The 25782-nt window shown below is 49.1% G+C and overlaps 1 protein-coding gene across 11 annotated transcripts in view; it reads left to right on the forward strand.

Annotated features, from left to right (window-relative positions):
- Positions 1-21690, forward strand: part of APLP2 (amyloid beta precursor like protein 2) — a 78723-nt gene extending 57033 nt beyond the window's left edge. For 2 of the 11 annotated variants that reach the window (XM_059069760.2, XM_067039332.1), the window contains 8 exons: positions 2712-2811; positions 4847-4999; positions 6859-6894; positions 9611-9696; positions 10393-10467; positions 10784-10939; positions 12203-12308; positions 12889-13659. In XM_059069760.2, coding sequence (XP_058925743.1) covers positions 2712-2811; positions 4847-4999; positions 6859-6894; positions 9611-9696; positions 10393-10467; positions 10784-10939; positions 12203-12304 — 708 coding nt within the window. In that variant the 3' untranslated portion in view covers positions 12305-12308; positions 12889-13659. Of the gene's footprint in view, positions 1-2711; positions 2812-4846; positions 5000-6858; positions 6895-9610; positions 9697-10392; positions 10468-10783; positions 10940-12202; positions 13660-21322 lie in introns of those variants that run through there. The other 9 variants (XM_059069761.2, XM_067039333.1, XM_067039330.1 and 6 more) reach the window with 5 other exon arrangements.
- Positions 21691-25782: the final 4092 nt, after the last annotated feature.

Consider the following 25782-nt stretch of genomic DNA (forward strand, 5'->3'; position numbering starts at 1 on the left):
CCATGTATTTACTTGAGTTTTACTGTCTTGTATTCATAGAAATGAACTTGCCTACAAGACCGCTAGCGTCCTTTAAAACAGTCTGCCTGTGAGTTTTCCTAGAGGGCCTTGTGATGCCACAACTGATCTTACTCTATTTCCTCCCGTATTTTAAACCCAGCCCTGTGCTGCTTGTGGGGACCCAGGGTGCACAGGCTGGGAACCGGCCCCCTCCTGCCTCCCGATGCTCCTGTGGTGTGGTTGTAGGGGCACTTCCCAGAAGCCTCGGGGGCTCCCCTACGGCCCCATCTGCCGCCCAGTTCTGCTCCAGCGTCTGACCACACATAGTTGAATCCCGTGTGCCCTTGAGCAGCTCACAGTTGTGTGGAATTAATTGTGTGAACTGTAAAGATGGAGAAGAATTGTCCTTAAACGTATGGAGCCACATTAGCAGCTGGGTGTTCAGGGAATGAAAGAACTCAGTGTACTAACGAGCGGGAAGGGCATGGGTCGGGGGACCCCCAGGGCGTCTGCTGGGGGCCCGGAGCTAAGGCTCTGTTTGAAGCTGGATGGAGTAGAAGAGAAGGAGGAAAGGCCAGCAGACCTCGGGTAGCTTCTGGGAAGCTCAGGTGGGAAAAGCTTACATCCTGACAGGGGTTAGAATTTTTCAGGTCTACACGATTTTTTTTTTTTTTTTTTTTTAAAGTAGGTCTTCCCTGGCGGTCTAGTGATTTAAGACTCCACGCTTCCAATGCAGGAGGCACAGGTTCAATCCCGGTCGAGGAACTGAGAATCCCACATGCCGCATGGCACGGCCAAAAAAAAAATAAATAAAGTTAAAATTTAAAAATGTAATCTTTTTTCTTTTTTTTTTTTTTTTTTGGTAGAAAATCTAGACTATTATGTAGTATTTTATAGAAAAACAGCCTGTTTTGTATGGTGAGAATAGAAGGAAAGGTGAGACCTTGATCAGTGTGTTCAGTTAACCTGCGAGCCAGGATCAGGGTACCACCTGAGTGCCCTGGGAGGCAGAGCGTCTTTACCGTGTGATGTTTACTGTCTGCTCGGGGCCCTTAATTCTGGGGCAGCTCGGCCGCTGGATTCCGCTAGCCTTTGGCTTGTTCCCTGTCCTGTTATGCAAACTCTAGAAAACCCCGAATATGTCGAGCCTCTTAGAACGTGTGCGCTCGATTTGCGGTGTGCGTGATGTGCTGCTGCCCCCCGCCCCGCACTGCGGCTCCAGGTGGCCCCCCCCCCGCCAAAGACCCTGGCACCCAGCATCCCACCCTGGGGCCTTGTCCTCGTGGGTGTAGGAACCGTCCTCTGCCAGGCTCCGTAATTCCTCTGACATGTGGCAGTGTCGCCACTGCTGAGACCGGGGAGCTCGCCGTTCCATTTCCACTTCTGCATCTTTTCTCCAAAGCACTCACTCTGGTGCTTTCCCATCAATTTACTTGATTGAAAGAACGGCAAGGAGAAAATTAAATTGCTTTCATAGGCCAGAGAGACATCAATCTCTACAATAAAAGCATCTTTCCATTTTTAACTTTTTTTCATTTTGACCCTTCATGTTAATGGCTTCAAGCCCACGTAATTAATCCATTGGCTCAGAGCGCCCTCTTTAGGAAGAGCTCGGTGGCTGCAGGTGTAGCTTGGTGGGATTAGCCTTCCTGAGGAGCTTGTGTGACGTACAGCCACGTGCTTCACAGTGTCATTGGGGTGGATGTAGTCTAAATCTCCTTTCATTTCCACCCTGAAAACCTCTCAAATTCAGTGACTTTTTTTTTTTTTTTTTTTTTTGCGGTACGCGGGCCTCTCGCTGCTGCGGCCTCTCCCGTTGCGGAGCGCAGGCTCCGGACGCGCAGGCGCAGCGGCCACGGCTCACGGGCCCAGCCGCTCCGCGGCATGTGGGATCTTCCCGGACCGGGGCACGAACCCGTGTCCCCTGCATTGGCAGGCGGACTCTCAATCACTGCGCCACCAGGGAAGCCCCCCCCCCAAATTTTTAAAATAAAATTCAGTGACCACTTTAATGACTTTTTTTTCTTTCTCTTTTGGATGAACAACCCTGGAACTTCCGCATTCAGAAAAGGCAGCGAGCTATGTAAGACAGATGGTGGATATGCCTTCCTTATCACCCCATAAAAATCAGGTTTATTTATATTTCAGTGTGCAGTTTTGAAGGAATAGCTAGTTTAGTTAAATAGGAATAAACTAGTTCTGATGTTCACTGTGATCATCATTTCAAGCAACTGCTTCACTAAGCAAAATCCATGAATGGTCCCACCCCTCAAATCTACTTTTTAACCAGTGATTTCCTTCCCTTGTTACCTCATCTTGTCTGACCAGTGGTAAAAATTGACCAACTCATTTCCTCTTTCACTCAGAAGGACCTTACTGAGTGTCTGGCAATGTACAAATTTGGGTTATTTTTTTATGGTACAGTTAGCAAGTGCCTCCTGTGAAACCCAAATCAATACTTGGCTGAGGAAATTTTTACAATTTTCCCTCAACTTGGAGCACTCTCTGGACAAATGCTTAGATCACCGAGAGGTAATGCACACATTCTTGCACTACGGTGGCCAGTAAACGCGGGGAGCATTCATACTACCCCCCTGAGCAGCTGCTTTGCTGGACTCTGTAGAGAACATAGGTCTTTGCAGAAGAGTGTGGGTGTCAGGCTGGCCCAGCTGTTCTGGTGACAAGGCCTCTCCCCCATCCTGTGCTTGCAGGTGATGACACATCTCCACGTGATTGAAGAAAGAAGGAACCAGAGCCTTTCTCTGCTCTACAAAGTACCTTACGTGGCCCAAGAAATCCAAGAGGAAATAGGTGGGTGCTGACTGTTTGCATCCAGGTCAGGCGGGGCTTATGCCCAGGAGTGATGGCGGTGCCAGATGAGAGAAACAGGATAAGCGAGGCCACGAAGCCAGGCATTAGCATGCCACAGACTCAGAAGTCTGGGGCTCACATGGCAGGGTCAAGTCCTGGCTGGGAGCCACAGAGCCTTGAGTTTCATTGACCTTCACTCTGTTACCGGAAGAAGAATCTAGGGTGTGAATTTGCAAGGGACTGAGCGAGTCTCCCATTACCCTTTCCTCCTTAATTGCTGGCGTTTTTTTTAAAAGAAGATGTTGGTGGTAGGAGTTTATTTATTTATTTTTACTGCGTTGGGTCTTCGTTTCTGTGCGAGGGCTTTTTCCAGTTGTGGCGAGCGGGGGCCACTCTTCATTGCGGTGCGCGGGCCTCTCACCATCACGGCCTCTCTTGTTGCAGAGCACAGACTCCAGACGCGCAGGCTCAGTAGTTCTGGCTCACGGACCCAGTTGCTCTGCGGCATGTGGGGTCCTCCCAGACCAGGGCTCGAACCCGTGTCCCCTGCATCAGCAGGCAGATTCTCAACCACTGCACCACCAGGGAAGCCCTGCTGGCATATTTTAAGGCATCTGTTTATTCACGTTCTCACTTCTTCTCCCTCTTCTGGTCTTTCTCTTCTTCATTTATCCAACAAACGTTCATTGTGTCTGCTGTGTGGCAGAGTAAAATGTGCACCAGTAGACAGGTCTCCTGGAGCTCACATTTTAGGAGGAGGGAACAGTCAGGAAAACGAGTACCTGTGGGGATGGGTGCTGTGCCAGAGGTGAAACTGGGGTGGGATGGGGAGGGTGCCTGGTGGTCAGGCTCCCTTGGGGGAAACCTGAGATCCGAATGATAAGGAGGAGCCCTCCACACAGCGACCCCAGGGGGGAAACACTGAGCACAGGAAGCGACGACTGCAGAGCCTGATGTTTAAATAGGTTTTAGCAAAATCAAGGAGTTTGGATGTTATTCTAGGATAATTGAAAGCCCTTCGAGGGTTTTAAACCAGCAGGTGACTAGATCTGGATTAGTTTTTAAAAAATGTGAACTTAAAAAAAAAAAAAATGACTAGACTGCTATGTTGAGAGTTGATGAAAATTGGAAACCACCCAGGAAACAGTTGTAAAAATCCAGGAGAGAGGGGATGGCTGAGTGCACAGAGTTGGGGATGGAAGAGATGGAGATGTGAGTGGTCCTGAGGATGTGTTTCAGAGGAAGGGTGAGCAGGATGTGCTGATGGGCTGGATGGGGCAGGGGGTTGAGGGAGAGAAAAGCATCGGCTCTGCGCCGGTTTCCCTGTGAGCCACTGAGTGGGTGGTGAGGCTACATTTTGCTCAGGTGCTGCATTCTTTTTACCTGTTAAAATAGAAATTGCCTTCAGGGGCTTCCCTGGTGGCGCAGCGGTTGAGAGTCCGCCTGCCGATGCTGGGGACACGGGTTCGTGCCCCGGTCCGGGAAGATATCCCACATGCCGCAGAGCGGCTGGGCCCGTGAGCCATGGCCTCTGAGCCTGCGCGTCCGGAGCCTGTGCTCCGCGACGGGAGAGGCTGTGACACTGAGAGGCCCGCGTACTTTAAAAAAAAAAAAAAAAATTGCCCTCAGACATTAAGTGGAGGTGTGAAGTAGGCTGCCAGGTGGATGAGCCAGAGGTCGGGGATGCAGGTGCAAAGATACAGGTTTGGGAGTCACGATCCGTGGATGGTATTTAAAACTGTGCCGTAGGAGGAAACCACTTACCCGGGGGGAGTTGATTGAGGAGAGAGGGGGGCCCAGGATGCAGCCATGGGGTTCCCAGCGCCGGGGTTCTGCAGTCAGCAGAGTCAGGGGGCACACCCTCAGGGGAGAGGAGGGGATCGTGCGTGGCCTGTGTTGTGAGCTGGTGAGACGCCCCTTTAGGCAGAGCTCGCATCCCACCCACAATGACACGTGTTAGCCCCATGCAGGCCGTCCTGTGCCTAGAGACCCGATCCTTCTGAAAAGCTGGCTCCTGCGTGTCTGTCTTTGTCAGATGAGCTTCTTCAAGAACAGCGAGCAGACATGGACCAGTTCACCGCCTCCATCTCAGAGACCCCCGTGGACGTGCGGGTGAGCTCAGAGGAGAGCGACGAGGTCCTGCCGTTCCACCCCCTCCATCCCTTCCCATCCCTGCCTGAGAACGAAGGTGCGTGTGCGGTAACAGCCCAGCTTGGCGGCGGGGGCCAGCGGGCGGGGAAGGAATGCAGTTAGAAAATTGAAGTCAGGTCTGGGACGGGCTTGTGCTGGGGAGATGTGTTCCTGGTGCAGGTCGAGCAGGGGAGGGGCCGGGATTCACCGAGCACCTGCCACGCGCAGGCACCGGGTGGGGAGCCTTCAGTAATGTCGGGAGGTTTGTGGTGTTTCTCCCATTTTGTGGACAGTCTGCCTAAAGCCCACTGTTTGTCCCGGTCCCATCAGCTGCCTCCAGTGTGTGAGGCCTTCCACGTGGAAGCCCCTTTGCAGCTTAAAAAGCGCTTTCGTGTTCTGGGCTGTCGTTATCTTTTCCTAACAGTCTTGGGAGGTTGGTGACGGGGGGCTGCAGAGGTGACCTGACCCACTTGAATGCGAGGCGGGCTGAGAAGCTGTCCGTCTGCCTCCTCCTGCGCAGGCGAGCTTTCTTCCATTCCCTGCCGGTTCTCGACGTCTGTAGGGATCTCTCAGAGCTGTGGGTCTGGGGACCTCCCTGGTGGCACAGTGGTTAAGAATCCGCCTGCCGATGCAGGGGACGTGGGTTCGTGCCCCGGTCCGGGAAGATCCCACATGCCGCGGAGCAGCTAAGCCCGTGCGCCACAACTACTGAGCCTGAGCTCTAGAGCCCGCCAGCCACAACTGCTGAGCCCACATACCGTAACTACTGAAGCCCACGCACCTAGAGCCCGTGCTCTGCAACAAGAGAAGCCACCGCAACGAGAAGATTGCGCAGCACAACGAAAAATAGCCCCCGCTCACCGCAACTAGAGAAAGCCGGCGTGCAGCAATGAAGACCCAATGCAGCCAAAAATAAATTAAAAAAAAAAGCTGTGGGTCTGCACCAAAAATAAACAAGCTGCCGAGCCCAGGCCTTGAGATCAGGGTGTGGAATCAGTTTCTATTTATTTTCCTGCTGCTCTTGTGGCTGATGGTGGTGATGATAAAAGTAGTGGCCACCGCTGTAGAGTCCTCCTCACATGCCAGCCTCGGCTAAGCACTGTGCATGGATGCTCTCGTTTATATTGTTATCCTCAAAATAACCCTCTGAGGTAGGGACTGGGGGTGATCCCCGTTTGGGGGGTCCAGGGTTTAAAGAGGTTAAGTGTCTGCCCAGGGTCACGTAGCTTGTAGGTAGAGACTAAGGATTTGAGCCTGAGCTGATGCGGTCCTGAGTCCTAGGCAGATCCAGTGGTGCTGCTGCGGAGGCCTGAAGAAGGGGGGGGCGTCCAGCTTGGCCTCCAGACCCTAACACAAGTACCTTCCTTCTAAACCAGCTCTCTCAGAGGTACCGACTCAGTACACTTGACCCTCTGATAGTAAAAGAGAATCCGAGGAAGGAGCCAGATAAATAATGAGGTGCCAGCGCACTCCCTAAGCCTGCTCTTTCAGCCCCCACCCACGGGGCCGCAGGGTGGCTCTACTTCCTCGGCTTTGTGGGGATGGGGGCACGTCTTGCTTGGACATTTGTGAACTAGCACCTTGTCTCCTCAGAAAACCACAACCCGTGCTAACTTGTGTTTTTGTTATTTTCTAAGAAAAATAACTTGGGGCTAAGCTAAATAATTGGGGAATCTCTCAGAAGTTCCCCCCAAAGACCCAAGACCGCCTGCCTTCTCTCCCTTCCTTCCAGTCACCCTGCTGTAGCTCTTACCGCCGTTTGCTTGTGGGGCAGCTCAGGCCCAGTTTGTAAGGAAGAATATGCTTTTGTTCACATTATAGAGAAAGTCAAGTCAAAGGTAGGGATTTTGAAAGAAGGGATTTTTTTCTTAATCTCCTCTTGTGCTGTTTTGTTTTTGTTGCTTTCCTTTCTGCTAGACACTCAGCCGGAAGTGTATCACCCAATGAAAACAGGTTGGTTTTGTCAAAGATGTACCCCCTAAGACCTCATTCCTTTCACTTGCCCGGAAGTTTCACGCTCCGTTCCATTCCACCACCTGATGTTTTCCGCCTCATGCCGTCAGACGTGGCTGTGGGAGGAGCAGAGAAGCCTGACTTCCGGCACCCAGAGCCCAGTGTCCGTGGGTTTGCTTACCCGGTGGCCATCCTGAGTTGCCCCTCTGGATGTCCAGAGAGTACAGAGGCATACAGAGTAACCAAAGTAGAGCCTTCATAAATCCTTTTAAGCTGGGTAGACCTTAAAAGTATATCCAGCTTAAACAGGTTGGTTGCAAATTCCTAGGAAAAACAAAAACATGCTGTGGTCGGGTGGAGAGTCCTTTTATTTTACCTCTTTTTCTCTGCTGCTCCCACATCTTTTCCCTTTCTTCTTAGCTGTCCCCTGCCTTTTGTCCATGCCCGAGTGTCTGTTTCCAGCTGTCTCATGTCCCCCGAGATGTAGCGTCCCTCAGGACATAGTAGAAGCTGATGGATGAAACAGGTTGAGAGAAGTGAACTCTTGCTGTAACGAGTCTCCACTTTTCAGATGACGTTAACTGCGTGTGAGCCCAGGCTGAATGCTTGCACCCTTGACCTCGTTTAACCCACTGAACACACTGGAGGTAGGGTTGCTCGCTAAGGCAGTTGGAGCAGCCTGAGTTCAGTCATGATCTTAGGAAGTGGAGGAACCAGAATCTGAACTCGGCTTCCTCTGTCTTCAGAGCCCGTGGTGTTCCTGTTTCATAGACCGCAGTATAACGGCCGCATTTCCGGCGGGGTGGAGCGGGGGGCGGTCCAGCCTCCAGGGTCATCGTGAAAACGAGGGCACACGTTCTCGGACTCACGGGGCTGCCTCGTGCCCTGCCCTGGCCGAGGGTTTGGCAGTGGTGTGTGTGCTGCTTCTCAGGACACGAGGTTGTGAGCCGCCTCTGCAGAAGTCACTCGTGTGCACGAGCTTTGTTTTATTCTACTTGGATATGTGCCCCTTCATCGCTGTGTGGACGTTCCTCTGGGGGGCACATCTTGGACATGTTTCGGTGAAGTTGAATTTTCTAAAAGTTTAACTTGTCCTTATGCTTCAAGTGTTATTCGTTGGAATAGTTTAAACATTAATTTTGGTCTGTTCAATTCCCTTGTTTATTCATTCTATAAAACCAAAGTGCTTTTGGTCGGTGTCAAACATAAGGGTTGTACCACCAAAAAAAGTGTTGGGAGAGTCTGAGCACTGGTGGTAGGACTTCAAATTTGTTGGCTCAGTGCCACCTTATTTTTGAAACAGGATCCTGCCCTATGATCTCTGAGATGCTGAGGGGGAGGAGAGAGAGAGATGGAAAGAGCGGAGAGTTAGAATTTCTCAGGCTTGGACATGAACAGCCTGCTGAGAGAGGGTTCCTCTTTCTCAAATAGCTGAAATGCAGTGTTGCTGTTTCATTGACATTTTGAGACTACAAAAGCCGGCCCTGGTTTAACTCACCCTAGAATCAAGTTGTGAAACTCTTCTTTAAAACGAACGCTCTGGAAAAAAAGCTGCCTCCTGGGGGTTCAACAGCTGCAGCGCGGTTACTAGCGGCTCTGGGTCCAGAACGAGTCTGGCCGTGAGCTGGAGAGCTTTGCCGTGGCCGGGCCTCTGGCAGCCTGGGACGGCAGTGCTTTGCAGATACTCGTGTTGGCATCTTACTTACGGGTGGTCACCTTAGAATGCCGAGTATGCCACCGGGTTGATCTGTTTATAAAAGGTTCAAGTCACAGGCGTCTAGGTAGCACTGTGTATAATATTGTTAACGAGACCCTCGTAGGAGAGCCAGAAGTCACGTGCTTTGGGGCTAAAAACAGAGGAGATCGCGCCTCACCTCTCCTCTCCCTGGGTTTGTGCTGCGCCTTCGAACGCTGTCCTCAGGAGTGCCACGCACAGGTGACGCTGGCCCAGGCAGTGTCTGACCTTGACAAGAGACTGTTGCCATTCTCGCACTGTTTATGGGAAGGTGCCATCCACCCCGGTGTTAGAATTCTCCCCATGTAGGGAATGCTTCCTTCCTGTTCATTCTGTCCTAACCACTGAGGGTGTGACTGTCTGATAAGCCCCGGGAGGGTTACATCCTAGTGAGAGACACAGAAGAAAATCAATAATTACAAGCAGTGACTCTAACTAAGTACTATAATCTGGGAATGTCTCCCAAAAAGAGCTGCAGCTTGAAGAACAAATAGGAAGGATATAAGGTCACAGGGGGGGTATTTCAGGCAGAAAGAATCGCCTGTGGCGTAAAAGATGGTGCTTGAGGCGGGCACGCAGGTTCGCTGCTGGTGTGATAGTTCTTCCACTCAGAGGAAGTGTCAAAGGAGTGAGCTGAGGGGTCGTGGGTGCTTGGTGATATCACAGGGAGGGTCACGGGTGGTTTGATGCTGGAATGCCTTTGGGTCCAGCTTCTATGTATAGTCCGAGAAGTATTCTCTCCTGAGGGCTTGCAAAGTGAGCACAGCACCCTCTCCTCCTCCATGACACCCATTGGTCCTGCGTCACTCACCCCTGCGGAGCACAGCGCACCCTCCCAAATGGGAACAAGCAGCATATCGAGAAGGGGGAGGGGGCGTTTGGTGAGGGCTCCCCGGCCCTCAGGAGGGCGTCTGCTGCTTCCGTGAGGTTGGCCTGAGGGCAGCCTATCCCAGGAAACTCAGGGGTGCTCTCTCCACACAGGATCTGCACTGGGAGAGCAGGAAGGAGGACTGATCGGGGCCGAGGAGAAAGTGATTAACAGTAAGAAGAAAGTGGATGGAAATATGGTGAGCCGTTTCTCCCTGCTCTGTGCACGTGTTAACTTTGAGAATAATTGGAGCGAGTCGCCTTGTTTTCGATGCTTCCCAGATGGACCTCCACGTGTCCGTCTTCGTAGGCGAGCAGGTGGGCAGGCTCCCACAGATGCGCTGTATTGTTTAGAGTCTGGGTGTGAGCAAAGAATTATTTTTCGGCGGTAGCTCATCTCTTGCTGTACAGTGCAAAGTATCTTTGCAACTAAAGGTATGAATAAAATATGAGAGGCCACTTCAGATGAGTAGAGATTTAATAACTTGAAAATGGAATAGAGTTGAAATGGGTTCTTAACGTTGCCTGAGGTTTATACCACCTATTAATTATTCATCTAGCATTTTTATCCCTGACATTTCTGGATTATCTTTAACTGAATTTGATATTTAAACATGGCTGCTTGGTAATCTGGGCCGAATCGTCTCCACAAGGGTTACCTAAAGGAACACGCAGGTGACAGCCCTTAGAAGACCAACTGCTGTACGGTAGCTTTGCAGCCACACCTGCTGCTTTGTTCAGGGGTTTGGTGAGCGGACTTAGACGGCGCAGAGCTGATGAGTCAGTGGGATCCGTCAGGCGTCTGCTTGAATGGAGGGGACAAGGAGCCGTTACACGCGAAATCTGCCCTCCCCCCCGGCTGGTGACGTTCTCCCCACCCCCCGCCCCCGTTCCAGGTCATTGACGAGACCCTGGACGTGAAGGAAATGATTCTCAACGCCGAGAGAGTCGGAGGCCTCGAGGAGGGGCCGGTATGTGTCCCGCTGCAAAACCGGATGGCAGGTCCCACCCCAGCCTCGGCCGTTCCCTCTCCCTCCTGGGAGCACCTCGCGCTATCTTAAGCAAAGGTCCCTCGTCCCCCATCTCCCCTGTGCTTTTGGGTAAGAGAGCTCACGTTGGAACCTCCATGGAGATTGCAGAAGGTGGGGACTCCCCCGCACCTGGACGGCGACCTGGACGGCAGGGTTGCGGGCGCCCCCTTGGGTTTTTGGAGGCGCGGCCCAAGGCTCACGGCCTCCGCCGCTGCCTGGTCTCTCACCTTGTCGCACGTCTGCTTCGTTACGTTAGGAATCCGTGGGGCCCCTGCGGGAGGACTTCAGCCTGAGCAGCAGCGCCCTCATCGGCCTGCTGGTCATCGCGGTGGCCATCGCCACGGTCATCGTCATCAGCCTGGTGATGCTGAGGAAGAGGCAGTACGGCACCATCAGCCACGGGGTCGTGGAGGTGAGCCGTCGGCGGCCTTGCAGACGTCCAGCGTCGCGTCGGGCCGCGCGCCCGCTAGGCGACTCTCCGGATTATTAGGTCTCGTCTCGGGAGGCAGCCTCGGCTGAGTCAGGTTGATCGTGTCACAAGAGCTGTTGCCAACTCTTCACATTAGTTTGGGCTTCGACCGTGAGTGCGAGGAAAGCATAGGAGCGTTTTATGCTGCACAGGGTGAAAACTGTTTTCTCAGATTGTTTCCTTAGTGTTTCCTTTTTTTTTTTTTTTTTTTTTTTTTTTTTTTTTTTTTTTTTGCGGTATGCGGGCCTCTCACTGTTGTGGCCTCTCCCGCTGCGGGGCACAGGCCCCGGACGCACAGGCCCAGCGGCCATGGCCCACGGGCCTAGCCGCTCCGCGGCATGTGGGATCTTCCCGGACCGGGGCACGAACCCGCGTCTCCTGCATCGGCAGGCGGATTCTCAACCACTGCGCCACCAGGGAAGCCCAGTGTTTCCTTTTTTTTCAGGGGCATTACAGATGTTTGAGAATGAAGGACTGCTAATACTGTTTCTTTCCTTCTTCGTTATTAGTTTGCTTTTTTTTGACGTGTTTTATAAGGAGAAAACCAGGTATGTGACCGTTCAGGCAACAGAGGTGATGTGAGTGAATTGATTCTTAAAAATATGAAATAGGAGTAACACTCCTCTTTTCCAATGGGGAGAAAGGCAACAGTAAATTCGGAAAGAGCCGGACCAGGCCGTTTCTCTTCTATCTTCTGCTCCTTTGTGATCAGAACTGCTTACTTTCCACTCGGTTTTGGTGAGTGGTGGGAATGTCCACAGTGTCTTGATTCTAGAAAATGAATACAGTAAAGAATAGAATATGCTGGAGGAAATGAATGCGAACGCGTGTGTCTCAGTTATCCGGCTTCACCTCCTGCTGGACACTGGCCTAGTCGTAAGGGTTCCAGGGCTGGAGAGGACCTGAGGTCGTCTGGCCCTGCCCCTTGGCCCTCGCCGAGGCTGCCCCGCAGAGAAGCGGCAGAGCTGAGACCTGTCACTGTGGTGCTGGGAGATTCAGCTCACTGTTTTCTCCAACGTGGACTCCAGCCTTCAGCAGCCGAACCTCTCTGACCCTCCTCCTTTTCTCTTGCCTCGTCCCGGGTCCTCACCGCCTGCTCCTGTTTGGTCCACCCCGTGGTTCCCGGGGATCATACAGCTCAGGTCTGCTGATGCCCTGGGAAGTTCTCTTGGGCTCACGCAGTAACCCCCGTCTTTGTTCCTGCAGGTCGACCCAATGCTCACCCCAGAAGAGCGTCACCTGAACAAGATGCAGAATCATGGTTACGAAAACCCAACCTACAAATACCTGGAGCAGATGCAGATTTAAGCAGGTGAAGCACGACACCCGGCTGGAGGGGGGGGGCGGTGAGGCGGGCAGCACACGTCCAGAGGTTTGGATCTACGACGGACCAGCAGTTACTTCCAGAGGATGGCATCTTACACTCACACCTCCTGGATCTAAGACTATAAAGCACTACTGTAGAATCACAAGTTCTATTCTTTTTCAATGGGTGAAAAAATGTTAATATAACAATATAGGATATATAAACCTTAAATGAAGTGGAAAAATTATCTATTACAGATATTTGACGTAGTTTTCTTTTTTAAATTAATCAGGAGTCCCACTTCTATCGTATTGTCTCACACATGCTCTCTGTAGAAATGGAAAATGTTGATTTTCAGTGATAGACCGTACATGCTACACGCAGGCCGTTTGTTGCGGCCGCGTTGTGTAAACCAGCTCTTCACGGCCCACTGTCCTGGTTTTTATTTTAAAAAAAGAAGAGGCAGATATTCCTCATTTAAAGCTTTAAATGAGCTTTCAGAAGTTGCCGAGAAACTAGCTGAAACAAGGAGCCGTAAGTGATCCTTAAAATACGTCGTGATCCCCCTCTCAAAATTCCTTTGAAGGACCAGTTTCTTGGAAGTCTGGTGCGCCCACCACTGGGTACCTGGGTGTCTCCACACAAGTCCTGTCACCAAGGAGGCACTCTAAGCGAGCATTTGAGTTCCAGCTTCTTTCAGCGAGCCTCGTGTGTACAGATTAGGGCCACTACTGCGTTCCTTCGGAATCCAGTTCTTCCACAGAAATTAGCCTGTAGTTTGTACATGACGTTCTTCCACTGTCCGCCGTTGAGTCACCGTAGCTTCTGATCGCTCGCTTCTCTCCCGAGTAATGTCCAGATGTGCTGTTTTCCTCTTTGGGCATTTCCCGCCCCCCTCCGAAGGCACTGGTCTCCACCGTCCCCACCGTTCACTGAGAGAAGACAGCAGGAGGAGGTGGCCGGCATCCTGGGGAGGATGTGGGAGGTTCGCTTTTCTCTGGAAGGTGGAAGCTCCAGGCTGTACACACAGTGATCTGTAGATCCCATGGAAAGCTTTGATTGAAGATTTTGTTTCCTTCACATGAGTCTTTGTGATGCTTGTATAGTTGATGTTGACGCTCACAGCTGCTTCTTTTCCTTTTTTTTTTTTTTTTTTTTTTTTTAATTCTGAAGGTTCTGGTAACCTGTGGTGTATTTTTTTTCTATTTCCCTGTGACTATTTTTTTTTTCTTCTTCCCCTTGACCCCATCCGTGTCTCTTCCCACTATGCACACATAAACTTCACCTACAAACTCCTTAATCTGATCTGTGGAGAATGTACAGAGTTTAAACACATCAATAAATACCTTAACTTCCACCAGGACTCCTTGTTTTATTGGCCTGGCATTACTCACGGTGATGGGTTTAACCCTCCTGCCCCCGGACAGTGGTGCTTCCTTCCCTGGAGGGTCTCTCCGTGCACAGCAGAGGCAGGAATTGGTACAGGAAGCTGGACTCTTGGGCTTGAATTCCGTTTTTCATTTAAAAAATAAGAGGGAAAGTGCTTCAGCCTCAAAGCTGGTGGCTTTTATTGATCTCAGAGAACTGGTCTGTCATTATTTCTTTAATGATTTCCTTCACTGTGTTTTCTGTTTTCTAAAGCTGTAATTGGCTAAACCTCGGACCTCCCGATTGCTCCTTTTTCTTTAGTTTTAGTCTATAATCTGGGTGATGGCTCTGCTTACCTTCAGACTTTCTAGTGAGTTTTGTAATTTTTAAATTCCATAAGAGCTGCTTGCTTTATCTTTCTCTTCTTTTTTTTTTTTTTTTTCTTGTCTCCACCGAATGGCAATGTGGGATCTTAGTTCCCTGACCAGGAATCGAACCTGTTCTCCCCTGCTGTGGAAGTGTGGAGCCCTAACCACTGGACCACTGGGGAAGTCCCTGCTTGCTTTATCTTAATATTTCATATAACATTTCTTCTTTTTATGATGACAAATCCATCTGAGTTTGGAATTTTGTACATCAGGAATTTTTAAAGTTTTCTTCCTTCTGTAAATTAACTGTTTCCTTTTGAGCTATCGACACCCTACAAACATGTAGTGATCTTTCATTTGATCAAATTTGAGAATGAATTACATGATTAGCTGAAAGAAATGAAATCAGTCAGAAAGTTAAGAATTTGGTGCAGCAAAATACAATTAATGTTTATTAATATGAGACTTTTCTTCCTGATTCTGGAAACAGTGAGTGGAGCTTGTGGCTGAATTTTTTTAGAGAAAGGTTTGCAGCCTCCATTTCTGAGTTTCTTAAATAACCTGCCACTGGTAGGCACTGTTTTTCTCATTGAAAACAAGCAGGCTTGTTTACCCCACGCCTGCTTTCAGCACTTTGTGCCTGGGGGTGGCTTTCACTGGTGATCTAACATCCAGCTACTTGTATGAGTAAATTCAGGGGCTAATCTCTAGAGCCCTCACTCTAGTTTACTATGATGCTGATTTACAGTATATGGTGCAGTTAAGAGTCCCTTGCATATACATGCATACCTGTGTATAAGTGTACACGTATGTACATATAGGGAGTGTGCATTTTATGAGCCTCTGGCAAGGAGGCACCTTGGGACAAACCAGTTGAACAGGCTGGTTCTCTGTAGCCATCAGCACGTCCCCATCCGCCCCTCCCTCCTGCACTGGCCTCACAACTTGCTGCCAGAAAGGTCACGAAAAAGACGAAATTGCATTCTTTTGAAGCCAGTTTCTGCCAGTGTTCTAAAGAGTGTTTTCACTTGACCCTCTGCAGTACCGGCCGGAAAATGTGGGTCTACGTTCCTTACGATTCAGTTCCAAACCTAACAGACCAACTTTTTGTATGTTAGCGCCCGCCCTCTGCTAGCTGCTATGTATACAGCGCCTCATTTAATTGTCTGAACTTCAGAGCATGGCTGTTACCTGGCAGAAAGCTGAGGTCCTCCGCCCCCGCTGAGGGATGGAGCAGAGACCCAAGCCCAGCTGTCGCCGTCCATCCCCTCGCTCCGTGTATGTCGGCCCTGGGAGACGGTGGGCCCAGGGGTCACCTCGTAAGTGGCGCCTGTCAACCAGGACTCATCCAACTGGCCAACTCTTAGGACTGGTGTCCATTACCCACACCGCTGTCAGTGCTGGGCCTCGGAAATGCCTGGGGCTGGTGAAATAGCAGCGGGTTCCTTTACCCCAACGGGCTCAGTACAAAGGGAGCTGAGGGTGGGTCCGAACATTCTGGCGATGAGGTCCGCCTGCCGCCCTCACCCTGGATTGACGGAGAGCTCTGTCTCTGTCTCTGTAGATCCGCAGATGCTGTATGCAGATGTAAGCTTTTTAATTCTGAAAGGAAATGTATGTAAGGCAGGGACTGCAGGGCAGGCCTCACCTAGACCAGCTCCCCTCTGCTCCCTGGCGGCACCTTCCCGGCACAGGGTCCTGAGAGAAACTTGCTCATCCCCTAGTTTCTGCCGGTGACTCAGCCTTGCCCTCTGGGGAACGCGGCCCTGCCCACCTTACTGGCAGCCTGCGGTGCCTGCGGACTTCGGCGTGAGGTCATCCGACCTCCTCGTCTGCTCTCGGTTACAAATCGGAACCTGGCAGTCGAGGTCTGAGCCAGCCCAGGTGTCCTAGTAATCTCTGGTTTCAGTTGCCATGACGCTGATTCTCTGATTTAGGAGACACACTGGGACGTGATAAGTCTCTAAGTTAATTTGGACAGGCCCCTGGGGCCCCTCCAAAGGAACGCACGGTCTGACATGACCTGTTAGAAGTGGACACAGGCAAGACTGACGGAAGGAACCAGAAGGCCCTGTGGCACCCGCCCCCCCCCCGCCCCCCCCCCATTTCACAGCTGAAACAGCCTCCGGCTCACATGCTCCTCAGCACAGAGCCAAAGTCTGGGACGTGCGGTACTTTTCTGGGACAAAGGGTGAAGTGGTCCTTGTAAAACAGAGTTGGTGCCTTGCCTTGTTACCTAGAATGAATAAGGGGAAATGGTGTCTCTCCTGCCCTCTGTGGGCACTGGGTCTAGCAGGCCTTCGCAATCGCAGGCTGCTGTGCTTTTCCTCAGGGAGTGGCCCAGGTATCCAGAGAAGGGGACAGGACCTAACCAAATAAAAAACGTTTTTCTAGAATCCTTTGAATGGATGGGGCGTGACTTCTTGAGGAATCTCGAGGAGTTCTCAGGCCACCTTAACCCGGGTCTGATGGAACTTAAAATGCTGGAGTCGGCGGCTCTTTCTGATTAGAGCAGCAACCTCCACGAGTAAAACCTTTTGAACGTGCGCCCTCTGTAAAGAGTCATTTAAAAGCTGTATGCATGTACTATCATAATGGAAATTTGGGAAGCGTAAGAAAGACGAAATTTCTTTTCCAAATTTTATTTGCTGAAGGTACAAAGCCTTTTGGGTCCAGTGAAATATTCCAAGTTTTAGTGCAAGCAAAGTGATTGCTTTCATTCTCTCTCTAACTAAAGTCCATAGTTCTTTCAGTTTTCCTTCGTTTTCCCCCAGTGTCCTTTTTCTGTCCCAGGATATCACATATTTAGGTGCGTCTCTTCAAGCTCCTCTCGACTGTGGAGCTTCCTCAGGCTTTACCTGTTTTTGACGACTTTGAAGGTTTTGAGGCATACTGGTCAGGCATATCGTAGGATGCTCCTCCACCAGGCTTGCTTGTGTGCTCTTCTCGTGATAAGACCCTGGGATCGTGTGCTTGTGTGTTACTGGGGGGAGGAAGACCACAGCCAAGTGCCGAGGTCGTCACAGCACATCAAGGGGGCAAAGCTGTCCCCGTGATCGTCACTGTCCATGTCATCCTTGGCAACCTTCCTGTGGTGTGTTCGTCGGTTTCTCCCCTGTGAAGTTCCCTCTCCCCTCTCTGGCAGGACATTGCTATGTGCTTAAGGAGTGGAGAGTTATGTTCCCTCACACCTTCTTATTTTTAAATTGTTTTAACACTTTGCAACACAGCAATTAGAAAGTCAGGTTCTAAGGTCTGCTTGTTTCATTGCATTTCATGGCTATCAGAGCTGAAAGAGTTCTTGACTGTGGTGATGATTTCAGGGGTGTGTACGTCTGACTTGTGTCAAACTTATCAGATTGTACCTTTCTAATATGTGCAGTTTATTGTATGTCAATTATACCTCAATAAAATTTTTTTTTTTTTTTTTAAGCCGGAAGAGAGAAATTGCAAAAACAGGCTGGAATGGGATAAGTCATCCTTGACTGTGCCTGTTAACAGCACGATACTAAATTTCCAATCCTATCTACCAATTCTATTTCCGAGCTTAAGTATACAGATAGGTCTTTCAGATGAGGCATCACTTTGTGTGTGTGTGTGTGTGTGTGTGTGTGTGTGTGTGTGTGTGTGGTTACGCGGGCCTCTCACCGTTGTGGCCTCTCCCGTTGCGGAGCACAGGCTCAGCGGCCATGGCTCACGGGCCCAGCCTCTCTGCGGCACGTGGGATCCTCCCGGACCGGGGCACGAACCCGCGTCCCCTGCATCGGCAGGCGGACTCCCAACCACTGCGCCACCAGGGAAGCCCGAGGCATCACTTTTGACAGCAGAATTAACTACTAATGGAAACCTTTCCAGACGTTGGTTTTCAAATTTCTCCATAGCATAGGTTTCTTTCGAAAAAGCAAGTTGAAAAGGTGTTTTTAGCTTAAAAAACAAACAGGGAACAGCATAACATCATTAAGTTCAACAACTCTGATTACTTCGTCACAAGATGAATCTCTCTGTGAGGTACAAAATGTTTTCTTGGTCGCTTCCAATCTTATTTAAAAATACTGTGAAGATTCATATTCTGATTCTAATCAGAATAACTACATTGGTTGGAGACATTTGGTAGCATTTCGTGCACGTATGATTTCCAGCATCAAACTTTATCTGGAAATATTTCATTATTCCAACCAAAGCAGCCAATCCATCAGCATTACATTTTCTGAGATTTTTCATACTACATTCTTTCCCATAAAATACAAATGAAATTTAAAAGGCAGCTATCGTGTTACAAGTGGGAATTCTGAAGCCAAACTACCTGGTTCTTTTCCTAATTTGGCCACCTCCTGGCTGGGTGACCTTGAGGAGGTGGTCTAACTGCTCTGTGCCTTAGTTTCTCCGTCTGAAGAAATGGGGGTGGTGAGAGCACTTAGGTTGTTGGGTTAAGAGTGAGTGGCCACAGGGAAAGAAAGATGCTAAAGCTACATACGGTGCCCAGTGTCGACAAGTGCTCGATGAATGTGAGGTAGTATTATTTGTTGAGAACATCTTCTCCCAGTACATAGGGCTCAATAAAACAACAGTATTTGTGTACTTTGTGATTAAAGCAATTGGTAAATATTATACCATAAACTGAGCTGTACTTTCATCCACACCTTCCATAGCCTGATGTGGCTTTTTGCCTGTTTCTTCAAAGCTGTCATCTTCTGCATGGATCCTACTGCTTCCATGTTGCTTTTGTGTATTATTTCAGCCCTTTTATTTATTTATTTATTTTTTTCTTTTTGCGGTTCGCGGGCCTCTCACTGTTGTGGCCTCTCCCGTGGCGGAGCACAGGCTCCGGACGCACAGGCTCAGCGGCCACGGCTCACGGGCTTAGTTGCTCCGCGGCATGTGGGATCTTCCCGGACCAGGGCACGAACCCGTGTCTCCTGCATCGGCAGGCGGACTCTCAACCACTGCGCCACCGGGGAAGCCCAATTTCAGCCCTTTTTACTGTGGCAGGACAAGGTGATTCTACGATGGTTTATGGCTTTTTGTCTTTGGCATTTCATTAAGAACCTCAAGCCGTGTGTTTATCATTCCTAAATGAAATTTTGTAAATTACAAAATTGAGTATTGCATGACTTTAAGTGCTGAAATATTTGCAGTGGCTTGTCTTCATGTGCTGGACATTTAGTTTTTAAGTGTCATGAGTCATGCTGGCCTCATAATATTTGTCAGTGCCGCCAGGCCCAACATACGTTTAAGAGTGAGGAACGTCATTATTAGTGTACGTTGTAAATGGACATTATTAATGGGTGATGTAAGTCCATGGTCTTGATAATTGAATACTTTGGGGGAGTTGCCTAGTGGTCCAGTGGTTGGGACTCCTCACTTTCACTGCCGAGGGCCTGGGTTCAGTCTCTGGTCGGGGAACCAGGATCCTGCAAGCCACACGGCCAAATAAAAATAAAACTTTTTTTACCAACTTCATATCAGAAGATAATATCTTTTACCCGATACTGTAGCCATTGAAGAGTTTGTACTAGGAGTAGAAACGTCAATCTTATCATTTTCTTGTTCCGTGGAGTGAAGAGCATACGCTGCAAGAATCTTGTAAACCACATATTTATTTCCATTATTTGCTTAAAACTTCCTTTCACCTAGTGAGTGAACACTGAACTCAGAATGTAAGCAAATGTATCAGGTACTTTGATTTTTAAAAAGCCCATGTTGCAAAGGGGAAATAGACACAGACGTAGAGAACAAATGTATGGATACCAAGGGGGAAAGGGGTGGGGTGGGAGGAATTGGGAGATTGGGATTGACACATACACACTATCGATACTCTGTATAAAATAAAATATGACACATACGCTATTGATACTATGCATAAAACTGATGGGAACATACTGTATAGCAAGGGAGCCCTACTTAATGCACTGTGGTGGCCTAAATGGGAGGGAAATCCAAAAGGAAGGGGATATATGTATATGTGTGGCTGATTCATTTTGCTGTGCAGTAGAAGCTAACACAACATTGTAAAGCAACTATACTCCAATAAAAGTTAATTTTAAAAATAATAATAAATAATTAATTTAAATCAATAAAACATAAGAAATAGGCCCCATGCAGCACCATGGGTCAGGGGGTAGCTACAAATATCAGATGAAAGAAAGGATGAACTTGGATGTGCTGATGATGTGGACAGGGCAGAAATTCTCAAAGACGCTCAGCAGAGAAGCAGGTAAGTAGGCCCAGGTAATAAAATACATATCCAGACAGGCTCCAGGACTACCAGCTCAGAGTGTCTGCATTTGCACCGTCCGTGGACACCGGGGTGTTTGGGGGGCAGCCCTGTTAACGTTGGCAGGATTTCCACATTATGTGTTCTGTCCACCCGAGGCAGGAACAGAACTGGACTTCTCAGGGGGCTTGTGGGGAGGGCACAGGTGTCACTTAGAGTCACCAATGAGATGCACTCACAAGAGACTCACTCAAGAGGGAACAAAGAGACCCCACAGACCACTCTCTGGTTATAGCAGCAACAGAACACGCAGCTTCCGGGCAGCAGGGTAGCATGACTGGCGTCCAGGGTCCGTCTCACTGGGGTGAGCTGTGAGCTGTAACGGTGTCTCCCTGGGACGGGAGCAGTGAGGCTTCCCAGGCAGCCCTGTGGTATGGCTGGCCTTGTTCCTGGCTCTGTCTCTTCCCTTCTTGCCTCTCTGGCCCGCCCAGAGATTCTATGAGCTTCCTAAGAATCTTTTAATAATTTCCTTTCTTTTTTTCCCCTCAAATCAGCTAGAGCATTCTGTTGATTGTGGGCTGGCAAGTTGACAAAAACTCCATTAAGGGCAGATTGGCTGAACTCTAATGAGAAAATTGTTCCTGTTGCCTTCACTCAATAAAGGAGATCGGACTAAAAATACCCAGTGACATGAGAAGCACTCTGAGTGCGGGAGAAGGAAAATACAGATACAAGATGTTACAGTCAGTTCTACCCTGGGGTCCTACATTTGAATCAGAAATATCAATGTGAATTTGTTGGGTATTTTATCTCTTTTAAAAATAATTCCTAGCTTTGTCCTTCAAAAGCCCCAGAAACGGGAGTTCTCTTGTGGCCTAGTGGTTAGGATTCCAGGCTTTCATTGCCACGGCCCTGGTCGGGGAACTGAGATCCCACGAGCTGCATGGCATAGCAAAAAAAAAAAAAAAAAAAAAAGCCCCAGAAAAAATGACCAACGCAGTAGTAATAAACATCTCTTGTGCCCAGGTGATTGTCTTTTGTTTTTTTTGTTTTTTTTGTTTTTTTTTCAGGTGATTGTCTTGAAATGCTGTTTCTCACTAAAAGACAATGGGACTTCTTGAAGAAATGGCTGATTGCATGTGTGGGCAGGGAATGTATAAGGTGAACCTGAAACATCTGACCAGAAAGCAAAGAATGATCAAAGATGAGCAGGACTGGGTCAAAAAAGAGTCAGAACCAGGACTTCCCTGCTGGTCCAGTGGGTAAGAGACTCTGCGCTCCCAGTGCAGGGGGCCCGGGTTCAATCCCCTGTCGGGCAACAGGATCCCGCGTGCCACAACTAAGAAGTCCACATGCCACAACTAAAAAGATCCCGCACGCTGCCAACTAAGACCCGGTGCGGCCAAAATAAAGAAATAAATAAATATTAAAAACAAAAGAGTCAGAACCAACTTGAAGACATCCCTGCTGGTCACAGAGGGGGGGGGTCTGAACATCAATAGCATACAAATGGCAATGAACCAAAACATATGAATACATTTAAATCCAAGAATTCATAATAATACAAACACAAGCAAACAAACACCAACTGTTCCCTTTGGAAGATGCTAGAAAGCTGACTATTTTGAAAACTACTCAACAGAGGGAGAGACTCAGGCCTTTACTCTTCCCTTCCTGTACAAACATGACTAGCGGGTAACCACATAGATGAGAAATTTCTCTATAGAGAAGTATTCCAGCATGTAAATAAACAAGGGATGATAAATTGAAATGTTACCGTTCACATTTACTGAATTTAGAATCTAAGCATGGAACTAGCCAAACAAAACGAGACAGCCAGACATAGGCCTCACGTTGAAAAACACACCAACACCTATGAAGAATCTTCCCTCCAAAAAACAATCAAACATTCCTCTCATTAAGCCTCTAAATACAACAATTTGTAGGAAATACAGAGCACGAGGGAACTCACTAAAGAGACAACAGTTTGAAGAGACAGTCCACAAAACCCTCACTGTGGGAAGTCTGCAGGACAAATGGTCTGATTTCTTCAGTAAATAAATTGCAAAGGAAGAACAATTGTAAAGGAAGAAAAAAGGGAACCTCTAGATTAAAAGAGACCTAAAAGACATGTTGGAAACAAGACAGACAAACAAAAAGCAGGCCCAAGCTAAACAATGATGTGCAGAGCTTCAGGCCTGGATGATAAAAGCCATGTAAGAAAAATGAGCAAGTAATATACTTCCCCGTAGAGGTGCACAGCACTGCTGCTTGGGGGGTATTGGGGTTCTCTGGGGACAGGCACATGGAGGGGTCAAGGTTGGGCTGTGTTGACAAAGTTCCAGTGGTGACGATAAGGTGTTGCTTTAGAATAATCCAATAAGCTGTGTATTTACTTGATGCTGTTTTCTATATTTGTGTTGCATTTAACAGTAAAAATTTTGAGTGATAATGGAAAACCAGAAACCATTTTCACTTATTCATTTAGTTTTAAAATAATTTAACAAGCATTTCTTGAATGTGAGCTGGGCAACTAGCAGATACTGATCCTTGCCTTCAGGAACTTTGTGTTTTGAAAGACGGGGGATGCAGTGCCATGAATCTAATCGCAGCCGGCTGGAGTGGAGCCGAGTGGGAGAAAGGAGGGCTTCAGGAGGTGATGTGTAGACCGGGGAGGCTAGATGGTGGCTTGGAATAGTGAGATGCAGTAGGAAAACAAGGAGTAGACAGGTTCCAAGTATAGTTTGGGGGTAGAACCGGCAGATTTGTTGTTTGTGGGTGGGTGGTATAAAGAAAGTCGGTAATGCCTTTAGAATTGTTTCACTAAATGGACGTTGAAGCTATTATTACTAAGATGGCCAGATCCGAAGTAACATAAAGAAGAGGCACTCATGGCACTAAAACCTGCTGTCCTGCTACAAAAGGGGTGTCTCATATCATCTCCCAGATTCCTGGAGCATCCTCTTTTATCTCATGGAGCTGTGAATGCCTTACACATAGAAGGCACTCGGTGCTGTCATTTGAATGCAAAGCACATGCCGCGCATTTACTGCGATTGCAGGCCGAGCCCCTCCCCCTGACGTTGTGTCGCGTCAGCTTACTGAGCGCACGCCATGCGTGTGACAGAGGAAGAAGTGTAACCACACGTCCTGACATTATACCCGTGACATGTGAGCTTAGTGCTTTTATTCCTAAATTGTAAGTGCAGAAACCCAAGAGCAGACAGCCTAAAGGATATAGCCGGGTTCCCACACTCCTAGGGGGTAAATCCAGACTCAAACTCAGATGTCAGCCTGAGGCCCATGTAGTTTGCTGCAATGACCAACTCACGGCCTCCATCACCATCTTTCTCTTCCCCCACAAACACTCCCACTCCCAAGCTACCATCCCCCGGGGAAGTCCTTCTCTTCTTGACCCCGGGACTCTGTCCCGCTGGGGGCCCCTCAGAAGGCCACTGCGACTGCCCCAGTGTCCGTGGGGCCAGAGCCACTTTAGTGGACTGACCACAGGCCGAAAGACGCTGGCTTCAACGGGTAATGACATGGGACGGATTGCGGCCGCGTCAGGCAGACCCAGCCCCAGTTTAAAGTTCCCGAGCTCTGCTGCTGCTTAAGTTGGTGAGAAGGGGCGCAAACCCAGGCGAAGCAGATCACGCCAAGCCTGCAGGCGAATCCCACTCCCGAGAGGACCCGTCCACAGACAGGTGGTGTGGGAGAGGTTTGGAATGGGCGGAGAGCAGGGTGAATCAGTGAGGGAGCCGTCATCCGTGAATGTATCTTAATCTTCTAGAACAAGATTTGTATCCCTGACACCTACTCCCCAGTGGAAGGTAAACATGCACTTTCTAAATACCAGTTGTTTAGTGGTCACGAGGGAATCCTGCCTTCCTGCGTGACGCCCACCCACGCCCCTGGCCTTGATGGCAATACTGCATCTGCCTGGCATCTTTCCCACATCACCCCCCCCACCCCTTTTCTCCTTCTCTGGGTGAAATCCAAATTCAGCTGAAATGCCACTTCTGTGGAGCTTTCACAGGCATAGTTAATCTCTCCTTCCTCAGTTCTTCCAAAATCGTACTCTCTTCAATTAGGGCTTGCACTCCAGGGCGTTTTGATTTTCCTGGTCCACATAAGAGCTCTCTAAACGTGGTTGCAGGGAAGAATGAGGCCATGAAGCTGATGAGCATGTCATCCTATTACGAAGCTCAGGGGACTTCCCTGGTGGTCCAGTGGCTAAGACTCCGTGCTCTCAACGCAGGGGGCCCGATCCCTGGTCGGGGAACTAGATCCCGCATGCATGCCGCAACTAAGAGTTCGCATGCCCGCAACTAAGATCCAGTACAGCCAAAATAAATAAATAATAAAAACAAACAAACAAACAAAAAAAGAAGCTTGGGCTTCTGCTCTTAGGTTTCTTCACTTACAATTTAGGAACAAAAGCACTGACCTCACATGTCACGGGTTTAATGTCAGGACGTGTGGTTACACTTCTTCCTCTGTCACACGCATGGTGTGCACTCAGTAAGCTGACGCGACACAATGTCAGGGGGAGGGGCTCGGCCTGCACCACCTCCTCCTAGCCTGCAATCGCAGTAAATGCACGGCGTGTGCTTTGCATTCAAATGACAGCACTGAGTGCCTTCTATGTGTAAGGCATTCACAGCTCCATGAGATAAAAGAGGATGCTCCAGGAACCTGGGAGATGATATGAGACACCCCTTTTGTAGCAGGACAGCAGGTTTTAGTGCCATGAATGCCTCTCCTTTATGTTACTTTGGATCCAGCTTACTTTCTGTCATCTACACTAATTGAAGGGTATTGTGTCATTGGTGACTGTGGTACCAAGGTAGTACCTACAAAGTTCTGTAGGTGACTTTGTCACAACATGCAGAAAATTATTATTATTTTTAAAAATTAATTTCTTTATTTATGGCCGTGTTGGGTCTTTGTTTCTGTGCGAGAGCTTTCTCCAGTTACGGAGAGCGGGGGCCACTCTTCGTTGCGGTGCGCGGGCCTCTCACCGTCACGGCCTCTCCCGTTGCGGAGCACAGGCTCCAGACGTGCAGGCTCAGTAGTTGTGGCTCACGGGCTTAGTTGCTCCACGGCATGTGGGATCTTCCCAGACCAGAGCTCGAACCCGTGTCCCCTGCATTGGCAAGCAGATTCTTAACCACTGCGCCACCAGGGAAGCCCCCAGATAATTATTTTCTGATATCTTCTATTCAGCTTTGGAATGCTTCATATGATGGAAGGGGCAGACTTATTTTCTATTTATTCAAGGGAAAGTGCGAGTCAGTGTGCTAGGCTCTGAGGACTCAGAGGTGCATAAGACATTGACAGAAATGCAAAGAAAAGGTGATAAATTCCACAGTAGAGGTATAAACAGACCTAGTTCTGGTTTAGAGGGAAGGAAAACCTCATGGAGGAAGTAGTGTATCAATCTGGATAGGCTAGACTTGCTGCAATAACAAACCAACCTTGACTCTCAGTGGCTTAACATCCCAAAAGCTTACTTCTCATTGATGCTACAT

Source organism: Kogia breviceps, chromosome 7 (assembly GCF_026419965.1).
Source record: "Kogia breviceps isolate mKogBre1 chromosome 7, mKogBre1 haplotype 1, whole genome shotgun sequence".
In the NCBI taxonomy this organism is placed as follows: Eukaryota; Metazoa; Chordata; class Mammalia; order Artiodactyla; family Physeteridae; genus Kogia; species Kogia breviceps.